Source organism: Barbatula barbatula (genome assembly GCF_947034865.1).
Source record: "Barbatula barbatula genome assembly, chromosome: 1".
Taxonomy (NCBI): Eukaryota; Metazoa; Chordata; class Actinopteri; order Cypriniformes; family Nemacheilidae; genus Barbatula; species Barbatula barbatula.
The window spans coordinates 14,664,647-14,688,065 of NC_136766.1; the positions used below are offsets into that span (position 1 = coordinate 14,664,647).

The 23,419-nt window shown below is 37.8% G+C and overlaps 1 protein-coding gene and 1 long non-coding RNA gene across 4 annotated transcripts in view; one reads left to right on the forward strand and one right to left on the reverse strand.

Moving 5' to 3' along the window:
• Window positions 1–289: 289 nt before the first annotated feature.
• On the reverse strand, window positions 290–7,219 carry LOC306901078. Its single transcript, XR_013787358.1, has 3 exons — window positions 6,956–7,219; window positions 4,142–4,240; window positions 290–3,418 (listed from the first exon to the last, which is right to left on the reverse strand). It is a non-coding gene; the product is annotated as an uncharacterized lncRNA (long non-coding RNA).
• Window positions 7,220–7,886: 667 nt separating this feature from the next.
• rbm33a (RNA binding motif protein 33a) overlaps window positions 7,887–23,419 on the forward strand; it is a 31,391-nt gene continuing 15,858 nt past the window's right edge. The window contains exons 1-9 of one of the 3 annotated variants that reach the window (XM_079468589.1): window positions 7,887–8,055; window positions 9,051–9,132; window positions 9,407–9,455; window positions 9,992–10,065; window positions 12,115–12,382; window positions 19,478–19,603; window positions 19,677–19,863; window positions 19,997–20,271; window positions 21,387–21,711. In XM_079468589.1, the coding sequence (XP_079324715.1) occupies window positions 8,037–8,055; window positions 9,051–9,132; window positions 9,407–9,455; window positions 9,992–10,065; window positions 12,115–12,382; window positions 19,478–19,603; window positions 19,677–19,863; window positions 19,997–20,271; window positions 21,387–21,711 (1,405 nt within the window). In that variant the 5' untranslated portion in view covers window positions 7,887–8,036. The remainder of the gene's footprint in view (window positions 8,056–9,050; window positions 9,133–9,406; window positions 9,456–9,991; window positions 10,066–12,114; window positions 12,383–19,477; window positions 19,604–19,676; window positions 19,864–19,996; window positions 20,272–21,386; window positions 21,712–23,419) is intronic. The other 2 variants (XM_079468591.1, XM_079468590.1) reach the window with 2 other exon arrangements.

A 23,419-nucleotide genomic window follows, 5' to 3' on the forward strand; every position in this document is an offset into this window, starting at 1 on the left:
CATTAAAATGCTATGCCTTTAGGGATGATGGAATAAACAAATCTTCTTTCTCCCTCCCCTCAAAACTTATAAAACATTCAAACGGCATAGGAAACATGCTTATAACTAAAAATAAATAAATAAAGTGAAATATCACGCATAACTTGGAAACTGTTTGCAATAAACTAAGGAAAACCCTACCTGAATATTTTAAAATAAAAACCCTCAATACTTTTTTTAAATTGAACTATTTTCAGTCCTAGACTGGTCAAAATATCCAAGAAAGCCTTTCAAAATGAACTATGCTTGAACAATTAATAATTTAATGCTTTTGCAAAAACCTATAAAAACCTATGACAGCATGTTCGCAGCAATTAAAGCATTAACAAAACAATTAGCTGTGTGTATTGGCATGATATATTTTCAATAACGTTATTTGGGACAGTAAAATATAACAAAATCACTTACGGTAATATGCAAGAGTTCATGAACTCAACTAAATGAACTTCTCCGTCCACCCACGCCGATGACTGACCAAAGTGATATTTGGTCTTAACGCTGTTAGATAAAATAACCCTCAACATACAGAAATAAGGCAAAAAAATTCAAGCATTCTAACTGGAGTCTGTCTAACTGATGAGTCTGATTAGCTTAGACTATTTAAATATTTGGCATATTCAAGAAACTATAATCTGTTATTACTATATCTTTACTTATGATATGAATATGACATGATAAAAGCTTGGAATTCTTTATCTCTGAAAAATAGATGTTGTTATTTTTGCCTCAAAAGTACAAAGAAGATTCACATAAACACATCAATCACAATGACAATCCACAAACATTTTGAAATAAAAGACAAACTGAAACACAGGACATGCAATTTAACAGTGATGACAACATAAAAAGAAATGCAAATACATTACAACACATTACAACATATGTTTTCATGCTGTGCATGCTTGCAAACCAATAAAACATTGAAATACTTTCAATGATCAGATCAGGATTCAGAAAGATGAGAGAATATCGGACAGATACATTGGTATTTAAGTACAGTATAAGGTCGACAAAATATTCTTTGTTAGAATATTCTTTCTAAATTTACAAAAAAATCTGTGTTCAAGATATAAAACCTTTCATAAATTTTTTGAAAGTGTGGTTTTCTCTTGTCAAATACAGTTTAAACTGTATTAAAAAGATTGTAAAGATTTTCTGCCACAAATTATAACAGACCCTAAATTTTGTCAGACCCTAAATTTCTAGGTAACAGCCCGGTTTTAGTGTGCTACATTTTATAGGCTAAATAAAGAGTTCCGTAAGCAAAAAAAAAACAAATAACAATTGCTGTACTAATATCATACATACTGTAGGAAAACTGAAAATGTAACAAACGGTACATTGTGCTAATGCTTCAGGAGTGGAGAGATGCTGCCGATTTACAAAAGAAACCTCTCAGAAAAAAAACATAGAGAGTGAGAAGTACAAACATAACCGTTAAAATGACAAGTGCCAATGCCACTGAAATAGCAAGCCATAAGCCCTAAAGTTTTTAGCCAAATCCTGAATGTTTGTACCACAACACTACTGTTTTAAACCTCCACCATATCACTGTTAGAATCTCTACAACAGTAGTCATTTTTTATTTATCTTCTTGTACTGAAAGCCTTGGCCATACAATGTTTCAAAATGTGTACAGCACAGGTTTCATTGTATTTTAAACTTTCATTGTATATTATCATTGTACAATATCAGCAAATATTGCAGTAATATAATACAAGAATAATTTGTTTCTATAGTAACTCGTTTCATAAAAGGTCATTATTGAAACTTAAAATTAAACAAATAATCCTACCCATTAAAAAATTTGTTTCTTTTGATCATAGTTTTTTATCATTAAATAAGAAACCACCCGTTATAAGTGTCACACCCCAATTTTTTCCACTTTCCAGTTAGAGTTATGAGATTTCAGGGCGAGTGGGTCTCAGTAGGTTGAATCTTCCAGAACATTGTGTACCTCAGAAACTGAAGCACAAGGCCCCAGATACGAAGCCACAAATCCACCCTCCAATACACACATGCACACACATAGTCAATTGCACCTTAGTGGCTTTAGCAGCTTATACACCATCTACACACCAAACCAGTCTCGCTCACATCAAGCACAATTTCAACTTTCAGTGGGCATTGATCAATTGAACTAAATAAAAACAAGCATCGTTATCACAGCAATTAATCATTTTTGTTATTGCGCCAAAAAATATATGATCTACTTTAACAAATAATTTGATTGACAATCCCTAAATAGTTTAGCAATTCTAATAGAAATTACATGATTAATACAATAAGAAACATAACAATAACACCAGCAATAATGAAAATTGTATTTACACCAACCAATGAAACAAAGCTATGTTTCAGTTATGTAACTACAGAGATTTTAAATAAAAAACAGAGTTTTGAAGTTCTCAAAATATTATTTCCAAGCATGTTTTTTTTTGTCTTTAATTTTTGTGAATATTAACACTAAAAGTGAATTTTAAACATGCCATTTACTTACCAAATCATGTAATCTAATGAAACGATCATGTTCAAAATTATATATAGAGAAGATTATTAAACAGAAGACAGACGATACAAATCCTATGAACGGGGATTCATCTTAAAATAAACGTAAACATCATTAACTCTTCAACATGCACAAATTATCAATTGTGAAACACAAATATAAAAAGGGATGTTTTTGTTCCAACATCCCAGCTAAAGGGAATGTGCAAGTTTAAATATTTCAGGTGAACACTATCTGCCAAATGTGGTTAAAAATCTTAATATAACAGCTAACTGTGTGATAATAAACAATACAAATCGGACAAATAAAATTTCACAGAGGATTAGAAAACATAACCGTTTACCAGTCAAATCCTGTGGGCCTAGGGGCACTTTTTTATTTAAGAAATTACAGTGTTTTTGTTTTTTTTAACCTCACTAACAATTTCCCTACCAGAAAAGCTTTAAAAGGCGATACGAATCTGTCACCATGTGATGAAACAAAACAAGATCATTATGAATGTCATACGTTCAGCTATGCATTAAGTAGAAAACAAATCGTAAAAAATACAAAATTTCTACAATCTGAGACTGGTAAGCAATGAACCCAAACCACGATTCATCTTATTCAAAACCACGAGAGTGATTTAATCACATTTCTACAAAACCCATCACATTTTATTTGCAAATAAATATTGAATGACAAAAACGGAGAAAAGATTGCAAACGATGCCTCATATCCGAATTGAATCACGCTACATATTCTGGTACGGTGGAAAGGTCTCCATCTTCCTCCGCAAAACTCCTCCCTAAAATGGAGGCAGCTGTCCTAACACATCCAATGCTTGGCTCCAGCACTCGGGTTAGGCTTTGAGAAGAGTCAGACGTTACGCTGCCATCAGCATGAGGACATGAGTAAAAAGAACAGAGCGACTAAGCCAGGACAGCCACCAAAAGGAGGCGGAAGGTTAGAAAGAGAGAGGCTTTATGTTTTGGCTGCCTGCCAATGATGTCTTTAAAATGCCATTGTGGCTTTGATATAGAATAAATGCAAGCAATGCACGAGAGTGTGAACCTTGTTCTTTCACACAGAAACTCCATAAGCTTAGTCAGCCAGCGTTACAGAGAGAGACATGGTTGGGATAGTGTCTTTTTCTCTACCAAAATTACAACAAACATGGCCGCCATATGTTTTGAGTTTATTTCGTAATCTTTACATTAGAACATAAGGACATTTTATTTCCATGCCACTATGTACAATATTTATTTATTTTATTATTATTTTAGTAATGTCAGCTAATCTACCAATGTTATTATGGGGTTCAATTAAGAAATCAGTTAGAACTTTTCATCAGAAGTGAGCAGTAGAAATAATTGCATGCCCTGCTAAAACAGCGATTGTTCAGCAACATTTCAAACAAAAGAAAGTATGACAAAAGAAAACAGAGACTTGTTTAATTTAGCATAAGCCTCTGATGCACACTTATCAGCCTACAGGCTTTTATAATCACACCTTTACACACCTCTCTACATTCCCGCTGTTCCACCTCCCTCTCCATGACTTGCCCAAAAGCGCTTCACAGAGTATGGGGGGGAAATGCCTGTTTAAACCTACCGTCCGCGAAAAGCAGAACTCCAAATCACAGGCATCATATATCAGTGGATCGGAATCTGTGATGGTACCAAGAGGCCGTCAGAATGTTGTTCCTCCCGCCTATAAAGGAAGCCCAAATAGAAATAATTAATTCAAAGAGAAATAAGCTTCGTTAATTTTTTTTTAATTGCTGCTGTGTTTGCCAAATACATACTGTTTAACCAGACATTTTATAGAAGGCCACATTATTAAATACTAGAAAAAATAAACAACAACAAAAAAAGAAAATGTATCTTATTTCAAAAACTTAAAACGAGGACCAACCCTTTGTTACATATGCAGCATGTTTTCATTTTCAAATACCGAACAATATTACAGAATGTTTTGCAGACCCGTGTTCTGAATAGACATGCACATTTTTATATAAAGAGAGCTTGACAGTCAAAACACGACAAAGTACTGAGGTTGAAGACTAATAGGCCTGAAGGTGAAATTATATGATATCATATATAGTAATGAAAAACGCCTCGTGCAAGGAAAACTTCTAAATTCCCACAGTGTCCTAAACTGGCCAAAAAAATCTACCCAATAGTTTACACTGTAAAATTATGTCCAAAACAACAGAATGAAGGTTTTTAGGAGGCTCTCACAGAAATATACACTTTCAAAAATTGACAGATTATCTCTTGAAATTGACTACATTCACCTAACAGAAAGCCCTAAAATGTTAATCATTGCAAACCGGTGGCAAATTTGACCATGTGCATAAATACTGTTACAATTAATTACACATCAAAGGCAGATTTTTTTTTTATATTTTAAGCTCATATTGTCTTATATAATGTTTTTGTCACTAAGACAAAAACAAAAGTTTTCAAACTCAGGCACAAGCTTCAACCAGTGTGTGGTTTACCAATTCGCAGAACAACCTTGTGTGACGTTTATAGATATCAACATCATATTAAAATTGTCACGTTTTTTGATACCTGTAAGTGTGTGTAATTACTGTAAATTGTCATCATTATATATTTTTAGATTTTGTATACATGTTGGACAACCCCTCTGGGTCAGGGCAGGACAGCACCCTGTGAGTGCAGTGTACTAATCTCCTTTACAAAGATCACCTTAAGCTGACTGAACACACAGTATAAAGGAGAAAACTTCTGGTTTTTAATGTTTCCCACGAGGCAGCCATCTTGTTTTACATATGGCTGAAAAGCTGAGTCATACGAGTTCAAAATATGATGTCTGCTGTATAATTATGAATGTATGAGCTGTCAGGGCTAACACACATGGAACATATTCATTCTCAATCCTGGAGCAATAAGGGAATACAATATGTATGATAAGAGACAGAAGCAGAGGCTGGGTTGGGGAGACGTTTGGAAAGGTTCGAATAAAAACCTATTTCAGTTTGTGGTTTTCATTAGTGGGCCACAACAGAAAAGGGTTCCAAAAAATAAAACAATGCTAAGTATAAACCATATAATCATGCATAGTTATGATGGCAAAAGTAAAACCGTCCGACTTTTGTTAATGACAAAAAAACTGCAATATGTTATTTCACCACATTCATTCCGCACCTCATCAAATCAACAAAATTAGATGTCAACGTGGGCAGGTTGTCCAACATTTTCTAATTCTAGAACACCACAAACAACTAGGGATAGGTAAAAATACAACCAACTTGGATTATTCTATACAATAAACTGTTCTGTAATGTATTGGGCCACCACTTGATGTTCAATGTAAAATCTGGGAGACAAAGCCAAACAAGTAGAGAACCACAGATTTATATTCCTCAGCAACAAAAAACTAAAAGACAACAGACGGATTTACCTAAAACTGGACATTTTTAGTTAAAAATAAATTCTGACAGAGTGCATTTTAAATAGTTATAAATCTGACACAAAAATGATGGGTAAAAGGCAAAGGATAACTATCTATATAAATATATCTAACTATTTAGAAAATATAGCTTTACCACGATATACAAATAGGCCTACGCAAAAACGCTTTAATTTCAGGAGCTAAATATTTTTGCACAATTTATCACAGTAGTATTGTAAACCCAGTATAACATTTTGAGGGGGATATTTTAAGCTCTTGAGGACAAACGCATAGCAAAACAAAAACACTTAGTGTTAGTTGCGAACTGCGACGAGGTTTAGCGTAACCGAAACATGTTGGCGCCACCGTATGATTACAGGCGCAGAAACACTTCACACAGACACCTAATGCGCCATTTTTTTATTATTGTCCGTTTCTAAATGCTATTAATATGTTAAGAACTATGCCTAGACTAGCCCTTGCTTTCAAATTGTACATTTGTGTACTTTACCTGTAAACAACAAATGGGCCAAAATCCAAACATGATGAATTACAATGCGGCCATCCGCCGAAGACCGATACCTCAGTAAAAGACGGGCTTAAAATTGCACAAATAAAGCAAATGACTTTGCGCTTGGCAACGCGCCAGACTGCATATATTTACTGTGCTGTATACGCCCCAGACACAATGATTTCACACCGCGGTTTGTTTTGGCACCGCGAGTTCATGGGGTTAATGAGAGCATGTGCTCACGTGAGCGCAGGTGCGTCATCTGACCGAAGAGACGATCGCGACGCTTGCAAACTCTTCTTTATCTGGCTGAACGACATGCGGTAATATGTAATCACATTAAAATGACCACCCTGCAAGCCCTTTACATTCGCGCTCTTGTTTGCTATAATTAAGCAGCGTAGCGTGGTTTTCAAACAGTTATGTATATAATGAACAACACAATACAACAAACTACAATAGACAAAGAGACGTGCGCGCCGTCATCGTCTTACCTGTGGATAAATGAACTGTCTGGTGAAAACATGGAATAAACTTTGAAACGCTCTACGATATAATCTAGTTTTTCAAGATACGAAATGACTAGGGTTGGATTAATGTAATATTCCGCTCCGTCTCCCTTTAGCTTTCTTACAAATAGGAGCGAGACTCTTGTAAAACTCCATCACCATTTTTATCAGTTTCAGACAGACTCCAGACACTCTCTGGCCACTGCGTGTCTTGCGCTGTCTGCGCGGCGCGTTCACGAGCGTCGGCGCACCGCAGACTGACAAGCACCAGACCAATGGCGTCCCGAATTGGAACATGATATCCAATAACAGCAGGCAAATACTGATAACCCCTGAATGACTCCCCGGATGCGGATAGAAAATAATCTTTAGGCAACGCTTTCAAATAAATGTGAATGGAGGTGGGGGCATGGTGGTTATTAATCTGGTTTAGCATGCAGGTACATTTTGACACGAATAATACATTTAAGTTGTATAAGAAAATAAACAAAACTATTAATTGGAATGGGTTTTCCGCTTCACGATGTCGCTTTGAGCAAGCTTTTGATAGCTCTTGCGCGTGTTGTAAAACAATAGGCTACTTCAGCGTATTTCATTTCAAACATACATTTCTTCCTACTTCAATATACATGTTCGTTTTTGAAAGGTGGAAATCGAGAAGGCGGTTGAAAACATGTGGGCTGTATACAAAAAAAGCTTTTGTTTGGTTAGATGTCAATTGAATTGTAATGAAAAAATTAAACACAAGCATACGATTATAGCAAGATTTCGTCGCGTCCGAATAGAGTCTGGCTAACCTTCAACTGCAATACACAAACTACACTGATCTACCCTGAAACCAACAGCATCCCGTATGCAAGCACATCCCTCATCGCAGTTTCAGTCCCATGATGCAACGCGGCACAGCTCGTCCGCCATGATTCTTCTGCAGATGTTTTCAGAACACAGACTGGAGAGATATCACGCTAAGCTAAGGGAACGAAGCGCTGCACTTAAACCAGTTTCAATGCACTCAACGACGTTATAGATACACCAGAGTCTCCAAGAAAATATACATTCTTGGGTTATGGCGACCAATGCCGGGGGTATGATATATGCAATATTCATTTACATCCAGTTTAACTCCCTGCTAGTACTAGCGAGCTAACTTAGCTGCTTTTGTTCCCTTGTTTACGGGGTTTCTTAAATTCAGTTGAGAGACAAATTTAGCAGCATAGCTTTGTGCAATGTCTAACTGTTAGGCTGTTTTATGCAACTGTCGGCATGTTGGGACATTCGGTGTAGTTACGAGCAAACGAGCGTTTAGGTATTTATACTCGTTTGCGGCTGCTAAGTAGTTAGCAGGAGATTAGCGGAGTTTTGCAATGAATGCGCTTAACTGTTGCTATTGCATTATTATTATGATGCATACATCCGCATTAGTTTTGATTTTATGCGAACGTTAAATTAAAAATGGCGTGTATTGTAAACTAAAGTGGGTCTTTATGTATTATATAAGCTTCATCGCATAGGCAATACGAATAGGAAGTACGTTTGTTTTTAACCATGCCATGGGTGCAAAATATGTGTTTTTGATAAGGTCGTCTTTTATTCTAATATGGTTGGATTGTTTTACGATTGTACATTAGCTGTGGACTACAGTATTATAGTACTAGAGATTCTTGACGGTAGACATTTTGATATATTCAACATATGAATCATCATTATTGTTGTCAGCTCCACAGATGGAACCTGAATGCCGTTATATATAATTCAAGTTCAATCTAAATGATATGCAAGCAGTATTACTAATGTAGAGTCGTGTTACATCTTCTAAAGAAAGATTGTGTCACTTTAAAATAGACTTGCAGACAGCTTTTAGACAGCAGAAGCAGCTGATCCAAGGTCAGAAAATATGGGTGTACTTGAGGGGTGTGTGAAAGACCCTGGGGTATTTCATGTTTGGTGTGAGCATGTATTATTATTATTCATTAATATTACTGTTTAATTAATTTATTAGTATTCTATTTCTGTAGGGTAGACATCCTTATAACTGTACCGAAATAAGATTTGTGGTGGTATGTTTCTTGTCTCTATGTAGATGATGATTTTGATGAATATGATAAGCCTGGTGCTGAAAGGTCAAGACGACGAAGAGGAGAAGATGATGACGACTTGGACAGGTATGTTGTTATTACAGTCCCACTCCTGGCTCAGGTTGAATTGCTTATTTCATGTCACTGTGAAGCAGAATAAAGAAGACCTTTACCAGAATACCTTATAGCATTTAAGCATACAGCTGTCATGCCTATGATTTGAAGTGAATAGACACGGATTCCGGTGGCAGTGGTGTTCTTCGTTTTCACTGTTTGCTGCAGTGCTGTCATGCATTGGAAAGAGATTTAGAACCAAGTGTGGTAAAAGTATATATAATAATTCTAGAATTCCAATTTACAGTGATTTGGAGGGAGACTTGCTTGAAGAAGATTGGCTATCGTCAAAAAAGGTAACACGGTTTCTGTCTTTTCCAGGATCTTTATCTAATTAAAGTAGTAGTTAACCCAAAAATTTAAGTTCTGTCATCAGTCATACTTAGCCTCTCATCATTTCAAACCTGAATGGCTTTCTTTCTACCGCAGAACACAAATGAAGATATTTTGAAGAAAGGTTGTAACTGAACAGTACTGGCATTCACTTCTTTTGTATGGACACAAAACCAATGCAAGTGAATGGGTGCCAGTTTAACAACATTTTTCAAAATATCTTCTTTTGTGTTCTGTGGAAGGAAGAAAGTCAAAAAGGTATGAAATAACATGTGTGAGTAAATGTTGACAGAATTATTATTTTTGGGGGAACTATCACTTTAAAACCTTTTCATTTGGGTTCCTTTGTACCTTGTTGTTTTGTGGTAGCAACATTTCTTTGTAGATGTGTAAATGTAGACTTTTATTTCCTTATTAGAATTATTTAATATGGAACCCTAAAAATTAAAGTGAAAATAGTTCAATAGAGAATTCTTAATTATTTTTCCCTCAACCTCAGAACCCATCAGAGTTGTCTGATGAAGAACTAAATGATGACCTCCTGCAAAGTGATGAAGAGGACCAAAATGCAAGGTACTCTAACCATGTACAAAAAACATCCATAGGAATATTCTAAGTGTTCTTCTTGTTTTTAATGAGATGAAAAAAAAACACTTAGCATCAATACTGTTTTGTAGAGCAATATGGTTAATTTACTTGACATTGCATTAGTTAGTAGATTTTTGTGACAACTAATGTATATCCAAAAAACATTGTTTAGTGGCATTATGGTTTTTGTACATATTGGAAGTTATAAAGCCTTACTAAATTTGAATGCTTTTTACCAAGTATGCTGAAATATTTCATGTCTTTTCATATTGTGCGGTCAATCGCCTGCACCCCGTCATTTATGCAAAGCAGCAGTACTCTAACAAAATCAATAGAGCAGCTCATCCATAACATAATTAGATATGACATTGAACTAACTTTGACACCTATGCGCAGATCTCTGCTAGATGCTTGAAAGTATTTGTCTTTGTAAGGCTACATTCACTCATGAGAAAAACGGGAAAGGATTTATAAAGCATCACTATTTTTGCTGTTTCGGGTTCACTCTGACACAGCCGAAACCAAAGTGCATCATGGGCTTTGTTATTGCAAGACCTTAATAAATAACTTAATTAAGAACTTGAACATCCACATAATTTTTTTCTTACAGCTTGTATTTGGCGACATTATTCCCCGATCAGACAGAACATGTTTTCTGGGTTTAAAAATGCGAGGTGCGCCGCACAGGTTGACCTTTTTTTTTATTTCAGAAAGTGTTCCAATGTTCTATGCACCCACCGAATTGGCTGTTTATTATAGCGCGAAAGCTGTAACGTCTTTGGTTTGCTGTAAACTGTCATATTAGCAGAAAACTAAAAAAATTATTTGCAAGCAGGGGGCGCTTGCTCTGACCTTGCTCGAGGGAAGTCATAGCAACCCCAAGCTTCGCCTCCACAATGGAAGGCCCGCTATTTATTTGATTGGACAATGGAAAAATGTGTGTGATTTTGGGCACTTTTCACAGTTGATTGTTTTTTAATTCAGGCTCTTACAAAAACTCGAGGAGCTGAGGGCCCACACACACTTGTAGCTGCAAATCACGGCTACTTGAGACTTTTTAACACATCCATTCTTCTGTATCGGATAAATTAGAATTTATGCCAGCAGGGTATTGCGGTAGCAGAAAAGTATGTCAGTAACATACCTGCATACACAACATTTGTAGATTGATTTAGTAAAAAAATTTAAACAAATTCCCTCTGTGTTTTATCAACATGACTTTGCTTGTTAGAACATTCCAAACAACTAGGCACAGTATGTTTACTCAATCTTTGGCCCAATAAGATGGGTTTCATTAGTTCTGTTTGTCTGACCAATAGAAGCCTGTTTGCATAGATATCCATCCGGTCTATTATCATGATGCCGAAAGCTCCTTATGGGAATTTTGTATGTCATTTCCTTTATAATCAGTGTTGCCTCATCCATGTTTGATGATTAATATTCATAATGTGCAGGACTTCCATTAAATAAGATTTCTGTTTGAGTGGAGCAGTCAGCCGTGACTTCAAAGAAATAGAAGCAGTTTCTAACACAGAATTATAGAGCGCTTTTTCGCCAAATCGTTCTCGTAGCTTAATCGTTCCACTCCATGCCGATCCAAGCCGGTACGTAAATGGTTGAATTTTCCACCGCAGGGCTGATAATGTTAATTTTTAGAATGTAAACACAGACGCGTCACGCGCTGCCTTGATAACATAAGAGACTGGGCTATAATGCCTCTGCGTGCATTCATTAGCATGATTCAGCAACAGAACTGAACCGAGCCGAGAACCGTTTGTAACAGTGTCGTGTCGAACCAGGCTCACTTGGAAACATAATTGAAACCGTTTCAGACCGTGCTTAGAACGGTTTAGCGTGGTTGTGGAAAAGTGCTCATAGGCGCTGCTGGTTACAGCAAACTTTTCTTACATCAGTAGCATAACATCATTGAATGCACACCTATCGATTAACCATCAAGATAAAAATTCGCTCTATGTTCCTGAGTTTTTGCAAATATTTGTCTGTTCATGTATTTTTTTTTTTTCTGTGATCCAGTGGGCAGGTTGATTCATTGAGTTTAAATGCCACACAAGATCTGGGAACCTCAGGACACCTCAATGTTGAAGACCCTGAAGGAGGCGGATATACAGAAAATGCCTACGGTGAGACAGGAGAGGGTTTCTTTCAGCATGGAGCGTATGAGGAAGAACAGTACCAAGGAGAGGATGGAGGTCTGGAATACTCAGGAGAGCAGAATTATGAGGGATATCAAGATGAAGTGCTAGACCTTCAGATAGACGAGCCACTGGATGACGATTTTCAAGTAAGTAACCATGTCTCCTGCTATCTCTGTTGCTTACGCTGACCACATTTCCTTCATGTCTGCAGCCTGACACCTCATGCTTTGTGACCCTCAGGCCTAATGGTTTGTTTAAGGGTGAGGCTCTTTTGTTCAGCAATTGTCCTGCCAATCCATGCTGGTTTATGGGAAGAGCTCCTAGACAGGATCTGATAACGTTGGCTGAAGGTGAAAAGATTATTGAGCTTCTTTTAAAAGTAGTCTTTAAGAAGCATGACACAGGCATGATTGATGAGTTGTGTCCTTTCTGCACATGTTTATTTATATTAACTGTACCTTTAAGGGATAGTTCATCCAAAAATAAACATTCTCCTTTTAAAACCTGTTTATGATTGTTCTGTGGAACTCAAGACAAGTATTTTGAGAATTGTCTCTGCGGTTTTGTGGACTAAGTTTAACATTATAACCCAAATGTCATGGACAAGAACATATTAATTTCTTGCTTAATCAAGGTGGAATTAGGCCATATATAATATTGTTTTGTGATGAAGTAGATAAACAATTTTTTTGCAAAACTGTTTGCAGCACTCTAGAAAGGGAGATTGCATACCTATTTATTGGTATGATTTTGTAATAGGGCTGTGTATTGGCAAGGGCCTCACAATACGATACATATTACGATATATGGGTCCCGGTACAAAATATCACAATACATTCGATACGATACAAACGTTCGATATATTGCAATAATTTGTTTTAAATAAATACAAATTAAGAGTGAGCTAAAAATACATGTTGGTGTGTACAATCTATGGTATTCTGGTATGCTCATCACATTATAGTGATAACTCTGCACACACAAAAGATTCCATTCAATTTTATTAAGAAAGCCATTTATAAGAGGTATTTGTCATCTTGCTTACACAGTGTTACTGAACAGCGAACATATAATGTTTAAAGTGCATATTTAGTCATTAAACTTTTAAGTGCAAATGCCACAAAAAACTTATTTTTTTCAGTATGTTGTTAATAAAAAACAAAGTACATTAAAATCTATTCATAAAACTGAAATTGTCAGTATGACTCTCTTTTATATCCCACTCCACCAGTGCAGTTTTCAGTAACTCCGCAATGTTTATGCCAGTATGGCTCGTCTCATGCATTGCGCGTGTCTGTGGTTGTGATGCAATCCTAACATACGATGCATTGCAAGTCAGGGTCACTCGCTCTACCGAGCTAAGGGATTTTTTTACCTCTTCGTAAATCCCGGGTACTTCTACGTCCGTTATGTGCCTGCGAATCGGAATCACATAACACAGCTAGTGTTCACCATATGCCCGAAGCCGGGGTTTCCAACCACACTGTCGCAAATCCTTACAAATAAAATACACCACCGACTCTGTTATTTTCTTTGCACGAGCTAAGATATACGGAAGCTTGTTGGTGATTTTATATGAATGAATCTACTTTACGCCATTTGCTATCTCGCACCCGCTTACTTTTGAGACATTGTCCGTATGACAGCGAATCACAGCGACATCAACATAGATAGATTGCAATGGTTTGGACAACCAACCTGGAGTGATTAAAATGATTTATGATCTTAAATGTGACTATGTACAGTACATTGCAAAAGTATTCACCCCCTTCATTTTATTAGCATTTTTTGCCTTATCTTAAACTACTTAACTTTTTTTTACATTAATCTACACTCCAACGGACAGTTTTACAAATTTATTAAAAATTGAAAACAGAAATAAGCACATTGCAAAAGTATTTATACCATTTTCTGGCACACTTAAAATTTTGCTCAGAAGCTTTAGTTTTGCCTGTTGATGTTGGTCAAATATGGAGATGGGAGAAATTTACAGAAGGACCAACATCACTGTAGGGCTGTGCAATATGGAAAAAATAATCACATTGCGATTTTTATAAGTAATATTGCAATTGCGATTTTATTTACGATTTTGGTAATTGTTTTACTTTTTCAAGCATGTAACATTCTAAATGTACCAGAAGTGCATAACAAAACATTCCAAAGTGGAATAACATAGTATTAACAGTAATAAAACTTTAAATAAATGTCTTTAAAACAGACAACATAAAATAAATTCTGGTTAACTTACATAAATTCCTAAAATAAACTTGTCACAAAAGTGTGATCTTCTGGAAAGAATGCTGTTTGCAAGCATCGACTTTCCATTTCAAAGTTGTCATTAATATAATGCACCGTTAAGCTCATATACGTTCCATCGTTCTGCTGGACCACATATCTGTGGTATTGGCATGTTTACCTGCTTAAGTTCGCATTCAACGTCTGCATTACATTTCTCATACACAATGGAGGTTCTACATTGAATTGCACCCCGGGCGAGAACACCTTTAAACACCTATCCCCCCCCCCCCCACCCCGAAAATTTGATAAATAAAAATAGAACACACACACAAAATCAAGACAAACCGTCATATTTTTTATAACAACATAGGTGAAAGAGAAAATTATATTTCTCAATTGCACAAATCAGTTTTTTTTTTGCAGCTACTTTGACCTTTTCCTGTCCATCTCTGTTTATTTGCCACTCGACAATCAACAGATTCCCCCCCCGCCCCCCAACACTGTCACTCAGGAAACGAGTCACGGCCATAATCGTTTTGTAATACTTATTTTTTATTAGCCATTTCACACAATTCAGAAAAACAAAAATGTGCAGGAACTATAGGCCTGTATTCATTGCATTATGGATAAAATGTGCGATATTTGGAAGAAAGTCGAGGTGGTGTGTGACTGCAGTCATGATTTTAGCCCACTAATTTAATTCGCGTCATGGGAGGGGCTTCTGCCGCTCGCTAAATCATAATAGTTTCTTCCAAATAACGCACATCTTCGGCGAATACCTGACAGACAAATAAAAATAAAAAAATGTTCTCTCAACAGGTAGTGGTCTAGCTTTTGTTGAAACTAGTAACTTTGTATATGCTCTTTGTATGACATAGGCTATCGCTTATTGCTCCCCGAACTCTTTGTAAGTCGCTTTGGATAAAAGCGTCTGCTAAATGACTAAATGTAAATGTAAATAATCACGGCACTACTAGAGAAAGCTCCTGATTAGCAAATGTTCTGATTTTTCAACTCGCGCAGAAACACAAACGCTCAATTCACCTCATTCGCGCGAATCGCACCGCAAGTAGGTCATCGCGTCTTTGCATTGACTTAACATGTAAATCACTCGCGCTTAACGCTTGTTCAAAACGCTCTTTTGTTCAAAAGAGTTTTCTTTTACTGCTCGTGCTGGTGCCGCCCCCCATGTGACATGAAAGAATTCCGCCCGGCGATTGCCCGGTTCGCCCGTGCCTAAAACCGCTACTGCTCATACATTTCGGGAATAACAACTCGTGTGAAATGAGTGCGCAAGGGCAGCTGGTATATTTTGTTGAGTGTTTTTTATTAATCTTCGGAAACCGTCTTTACTGACGATGTACGCAGGCATCATGTTTTTGCAAATGTGATAAGTGTTCGCTTTGGTTATTTCTTTGTGGCGTTTTGAGCCTTTCTCATAAGGCGTTACGCCTGCAAATGCTTCAACGATGGATACTTGTTCAGCCTGGCTTTGGTGTGTGCTTTTGTTCGGTTCGACAGACTTTGTTGACATGCATTGATCATATAGTTTTTTATGCCGCTGTTTTAAGTGTTGGAACAGGTTTGTTGTATTGCCACGTTTCGTTGCAATAATCATTTCACAGGTCTTGCAGATTCCCTTGCTCTCTGACACATCTTCTCTCCTAAATCCAAAATACTCCCATAGGACTGATGTTGAATTTCTTTTTGACAGCAAATTAGGGCTGGGCGATATGGCCAAAAATTCATATCTCAGTATTTTTAGGAGGAATAGCGGTATACGATATATATCCGGTATTTTTTACCAAAAGGAATAAATGGTTACTCGAAAATCAAAGCCTTTATTAAACCTTCATTTGAACAGTTTTTGAGCAAAATGAAATGCAATTACAGGGTTTTCCCTCCCTGTTTACAAATAAACAGCTTCACAACATATTTTAAATTATATAAAATATTTGATAAATAAAATACAGCACACGCAGTTTTCATTTCCCAATCTTCAAGAAAATTAACTGTCAAACTCATATATGGCTCGCATGTCCTGCTTGACCATAAATCGGATGTTAGCGTGAAATGAGACACTTTTGCGAGCCGAACGGAACGCTTCCGTCTGCGTCAGAGCTTCTGTTGCGAAGTACTTGCGACTGGGTAACTGGTATCTTGGGTCAACGGTTTTTAGCAGCGTTTTAAAACCTTCTTGTTCCACTGTTGCAATAGGAACCATGTCTTAAGCAATGTGATAAGCTACCGCCTTAGTTATATCGCACCACTTGCGACTTTTCTTTCCTCCATGTCGCATGCTACCTTGTGTGCTGGAGCAGGAAAGCGGGCGCGATCCGGTTCGCGCAGAGCGAGCGCGTGCACGGCATCAAACCATATCGATATGAACGATATAGGCTAATCCCGCATTGCGTTGGGTAAACATATCGATATATCCCTCCAACTCTGTATACCGTCCAGCCCTACAGCAAATCATTTTTATTCTGACCTGCATCCATATTTTATATCGATTCCTCCCGTTCGCCTATTCTGTTCTTGTCCCTCTCAGGTTTTTTCGTATTTTGCACAGTTCGCAGAGTGAGCTCTGATAGGTTAACATCTTAAACATGCGCACAACACAGTTTTAGTATTCTGAGTTAATTAATAAATTAATAAAATCGCAACTTTGTGCGGTTTAGAAATCGCATGTGCTCAAATCGCAATTTTTTTGCGATTGCGATTAATTGCACAGACCTACATCACTGTAACATGCCACCAATCTGGGCTTTATGGAAGAGTGGCCAGACTCAAGTTTTTGCTCAGTGAAGAGTGAAGACACTTGAAATATGCAAAAACGTACTTCATAGAATCTTTCAAACTGTCAGAAACAAGGTTCTCTGCTCTGATGATTCTGTTTCATGCATCATATCTGGAGAAAACCAGGCACTGCTCCACACCTGTACAATACCATCTCAACAGTAAAGTGTGGTAGGGACAGCATCATGATGTGGGGTCTGGGGCACTTGTCAGAGTAGATGAAAAGCTCAACGGCACAAAATACAGAGATCTTGTAAACCTAGCCTAGAACATGCAGAACCTTGGACAGGGCAGAAGGTTCAATCGCCAACACGACAATGATCGTAAGCACACAGCTCAAACATGTAAGAGTTACTTACGGCCTTCAGTGGCCCAGCTAGTGCTTGGGCTTGAACCCAACTGAACATCTGTTTAAACCTGAAAATGTTTGTCTACTGATGATCTCCATGCAACCTGACAGAGTTTGAGAGGATCTGAGGAGCAGAATGGCCAAATGCAGATGTAAAGCTTGTCACATAATACCCAAATATATTTGAGTATTAACCAACTACTGAGTTAAGGCTATTAGTACTTATGCAATGTACTTTTTTTTTTTAAATGTGCAAAGTTGTCAAAAATCAGTTTTTTAATGTGTCATTATCGTGCATTGAGTGAAGATTAATGTAAAATAATTTAAAGTAGTTTAAGATAAGAAGCAACCTAACAAAATGTGAATAAAATGAAGGGGGATGAATACTTTTGAGAGGCACTGTAAGCATGCATGTGATACGTTGTTATAATTGCTTCCAATGTTTCCTCATCTGTAAGTCGCTTTGGATAAAAGCGTCTGCTAAATGACTAAATGTAAATGTAAATGATGCATGTCACACAAGTTGTTTCTCTTGACCACTTAAGCCGTACCCTCACATATTAGTTACTGTTTAAACTACTATAAGCGGGTCTCATTCGTGTCACAGCCAATCCTACGTTGTTTTCAAAAGCTTTGTTTATTCATGTCACAGACACATGGTTGTCCAAACCATTGTGGTCTCCTTCCAGTTTTCTGACCACTTCTGCCTGGTTTTCGATTTCAACATGGTAGCGGAGTGATATCAGTCTAAACAGCTAAACCGATCGAGGACCTCAGATGGGTTATTGCCAAGCTCGGGAGACAATACCTGCAGCTCATGGAGCAAGATCGTCAGCAGAAGCCGTCCATGTCTGTCTCTCTTGATATTTTTGTACATTCTGCGAGCAAGTGTGTAGGAGAATTTGCTATGAGTGAATGATGATATTTTTCCTGTCACTGAGCTATGTGTGCGCTGGAGCTCTCTTTGTGTCTGTTTGTGAATGTGTGTTTGTGTTAGGACGACACAGTCAATGATATTTTCACCACCACTGAGCCGTGTGCGTGTTTATCTCCCATTCTCTGTGTATCATGTCAAACATTTACATCTCATTGAATTTCAAATATCAGCAGGAATGGTAATAGGGCATAGTAATGAGACTGGGCTCCCACTGTTATGCTAATTTAGGTAGACTCCCCTTCAGCATACCCAAACCCCCCCCATCCAACCCACATTAGAACACTGCACTTGCTCTTTCTGGGCTCTCTTTCTCAGATGTGGCATTAACATTTTCATTCAGGAGTGATTTTGCTTCAATCAAATGTTTTATCTTCATCAGTGTCGTTTTTGGTGTTGGACAGGCTCTGGTAGTGCTGGACTACAGCACACGCTTCACAGTCTGTGTTCTAATAGATATATTGATAGATATGCAAGAAATCCGTTCTGATCTGATGAAGCATTTTTAACACAGTGTTTAAAATATCATGTGGTTCTCACTTTCTTCTGCATATTTGTCATATATCATTTTTAACTCCGTTTTTAAGGGAATCTGTATGCGTAGGACTCGTAGAGTTCTATGGGAATCTGTATGAGTAGAGCTTTCTCCAGAATGTAAACCTCTGTCAGTTACAAAGTTCTGCACATGCTTCCCCCTTTTCTGTTTATTACATATTTTGTACAATTTTACTACATGTAATAAAGGTTTTTGCACAATAGGAGTGTAGTACAGTTCACTTAACACAGAATTTAGGCGTTTGACAGAATATTTGGCAGACTCTGCTTTATTCAGTACACATTGATAATTTGAATTTCTGCTGCAGCTTGTTGGACTGTATTAATTTGAAGCATTTCTAAGCAGTGAATATTTGTTGTTCTTTGCAGGTGGATGAGTACCCCGCTGAGTACAGTAAAGAGCAGCCTCACCGACAGAAAATGGTTGAAGAAGAGGAGGAGTTTGAAGAGCAAACTGAGGAGCACGGTGGCTCTCAGGTCACAGAATTTGATGAGGTAAAGATGGTCTCCCCAGAGGATGCTTGGAGTCAAACAAGGTTGAGACTGATACTTTATCTGTTTGCTTCAGGTTGAGCATGAAAATGATCCAGAAGGTGAGCCAGAGCAGGACGAAGATGTGAAGGAGGAGTCTGAAGAGGAAGAAGATGATGATGGAGAGTCTGGCCGTCTGCGTTTTAAGACCGAACGCAAAGATGCCACAGTGGTCAGGCTATCTGACGCAGCCTGTAAAAGAAGAAACATCCCAGAGACGTTAGGTAAGACACTATCAAATGAAATGCCGCCTCTTCCTATAAGAGTGTTAAATCCTTTTTCGAATCACCTGTTGTTCCAAACATTTTATTATATGAACTTTGTATGGACTGTAATAGTGATTGGCTTTGCTTCCAGAACTCTCAGAGGAAGCTAAAGCAGACCTACAAGAGTTTGAAGACAAGGAGCGTCAGAGAAAGCAGGGCCGTTTTGGAGGACGAGGAAGAGGGGGGCCACGGACAGATGGGGGGAGGGGAGGAATGGCAGGTAGATGTGGGTTCAGGGGAAGAATGGGAGGAGGACGAGGTGGAAGAGGTGACTTTTATCCATTTGGAATGGGGATGGGAGATCGAGGGCGAGGTAGAATGCATGACCAGAGGCCTCCATTGATGCAAGTGAACTTAGGAATGCAGGTAAGGATCTGTTGGGTCTCTGTAATGACACACAATACAAAATGCCTCCACCTGTTCATAAAAATAAAGCATGTAATATTTTTTTGTTACAGAGCACATACCATTTTAATAGCATTAAACAAAATTGTTGACAAACATATTGCTGAAAGTTACCAATTGATTGCTCTTTCAATTTCAATGCCACACCAAACCTTTAGCTTATTGGTCAAGGAGTGATCTTGTAACTGCGTGGTCTCTTTTGACATGAAATAATTTACAGCGTTTGATCACAGTGCACATTGTCTTTTCTCACCCTTTTGGAGGCAGTTAGCTTTACAAAAATGTCACTTATCAATGTTCAGTCTCCCCCTCTTATCCTTGTTGATATATGGATTACGGAAAATAACTTTGCGTGATTCCATTGAGGAAGCATTACAGCAAATTAAATTTGTACTTTGCTGAAGGATTTAGCTTCCTGCGCTTATTTTATTATTTAATATCTGTCAAGGGTGTAATCCCTTTGCGCTTGAGCTGTTCGTTCGTTCACGCAGCACCTTTTTCTTTTTTTAAGCAAATTTTCTTGATAAAGGCGGCAGTCGTTTTGAGGAATCTTGACATAACTTGTCTTTTCTCAGAGTTGATGTTCTTTTACATTAGGGCTTCTGACCGCAGCATATAGAGCACTGCCTTAGTTATTTAATTTAATTCCCCCTCCGCTCCTGTCTCTAAGTTGTAATGTGAATAGCATGTTGTCATCATCTAATGATAAGTTAATAAATATAGAATGCATGCCCGTGGCCTTTATTAAAGACTTTGCAGTTCGTGTTTGTAAGGAGGACGAGTCAATTCTCGAGCCTTTACTTGAAATTAGTTCTATTGCGTAAATGATTGGTGTGGCAGAGGCACGGTGTATAGACCTTTTTTAAAGGGTACTGCAACATTTTGTATTCCATCTTTATTTAATACAGATTTCGTTCCAGTCACTTGGCTTTTATGATTGATTACTTAAGCCGTTGACCCAAGGTCACAGGAAAACAAGATAATTTTTTTATTTGGTGAAATAGATGGAAAGAGCTTAAGTTATTGATTTCTGACCTGTGCAACACTTATGTATTCTCCTCTTTTATCCCTCAAAGCAGCAGCTCAGAATGACAGCTCAACTCCATCATCATCATCACCATCATCAGTCTCGTCTATCCAGCCCCAGAGGTGCTGGTGGTCCCGGACTTTTCCCAGATCCGGGCAGCCCGTTTCCTCAGCAACCACTGCCGCTGTTGATGCCACACCTGACCCAACGTTCCTCAGGACCTTCCAGAGCACAACACGACACGCACGGGCGCATGATGAGCTCGCCGCCACGACACGCGCACCACAGCCAGCAACAGCAACATCAACAGCACCAACCCAAGAACATACACATCAACCCTCACTTCAGAGGACCATCCTCCTCACCTGTGCAAGGTACACCCCCGGAAACAAACGAAGGGCTTTGAACATACTTTTAAAGGGACAAACTATATGGAACTTGTATGACAGTTAACTTTTAAAAACGACATTTTATTTATTTTGTTTAATATTTCATTAATTTAGGGAAATCAGCCATTAGCCCTCATCACACTATGTCAATGTCAATGTTATTGACAGTGTGACAACATCCACCTAATACAGCACATGTGATTGAGGGATTAGCATTACTCAACATTACTTACTACCTTACAGTCAACAACACTACATTCAATTAAAGCGGCACTACGTAGGATTGGCCTCTTTGTCGCCATCTCAGTTTGTAATTGCTACTGCAGGTGATGTGCAGAGGTATTTCCTTTATGTCAGTACATGTATTTGGATGCGGATGAATCTGATGTGTTGAATCGTGGCCTGTGACAGTGCACTGGTGAGAATCTTCACATTACATCAGTAGCGCATAATAAACACAGATAACATGGCAGATGATATAACACGAAACGAATAAGAACATAAATAGACCCTAATGGAGGCTGTGTTGAAGTTTTTTAATATTATTTCTGGTGCTGGATTATTTCCATTCCTGCAGTTTAGGCCGGGAGTCTCCATTTTTGTTATCTCTCATGGAAACTCCCGTAATGCGAACCGGACAGAAGATCCCTGAAAAGTACGGTCATAAATAATTTTGCATCACACAACTACATTTACTATATGCAAAGCCTTGCCATCATATCTGGGATAAAAGTCCTTAAATATGAGTAAAATCACAGGTTTCACTTATCCGCCCAAAATTCGCACCACATGAAATACAATTTCTAAATAATTTCTAAATCCCACAACGTCCCCAGATAATACGAATCCCGTGCGAATAGGACTTAAATTACATTTATCATAATGAACATAAAGCGAGAAAGAACAACCGATGAAACTGTACCCGTCTGTATTAATGCAACAAAGGAGCTACGGTTTTGTGTTATCAATGCATATATTGAAATGTCTTACCTGTTCAGAAGAAATAAAGTAATCCGTTTTAAATACTTTCAGATCACAGAGAATTTACGCCACCGTTGAAAGTGCTTTGCCAATATTAATTCTTGTTTCCAATTGAGTCCAATCACATTCACTTTTTCTTTGTAAACTGTCATCCGTTCTTACTTTCTTGTTATTCACAACTGATGAATCCCTAGATGTTAACGCTGCTTGCCGTTTAAAAGTAAAAGCACTAAACGCCGCCATAAATAATACAAAAAGTTGTATAAAATCCTGCCCAACAGTTGCACTACAAATCGTCATTCGCTGCATCCACGCGCTGGCAAAAACTTCGTTCTGTGTACGGATGTGACGAAATGACACATAGACTAAAGACACCAAATAAGGATCTCCGGGAAAGATGTCCCGACAGGACAAATTACAAACCATTATTACAAGCTTTCCGTGGTGAATCCCGCAAGGATATTGACACAGTTTTAAACACCGTTCTTTCATGTATTTGCTCAATAATTTGTTTTAGCTAATTTTTCTCAAAATAACTGATGTTATTTACCCCTTTATGGTAAAATAGTTAAAAGACAACAATATATAATTTAAACAGAACCGGAATCTGAACCGGGAATCGTTGGGCAAAATGGAACCGGAATCAGAACCAGAAAACTTTGTTCGATACCCAACCCTATTGAACACAGAGAAAGATATTTGGACGAATGCT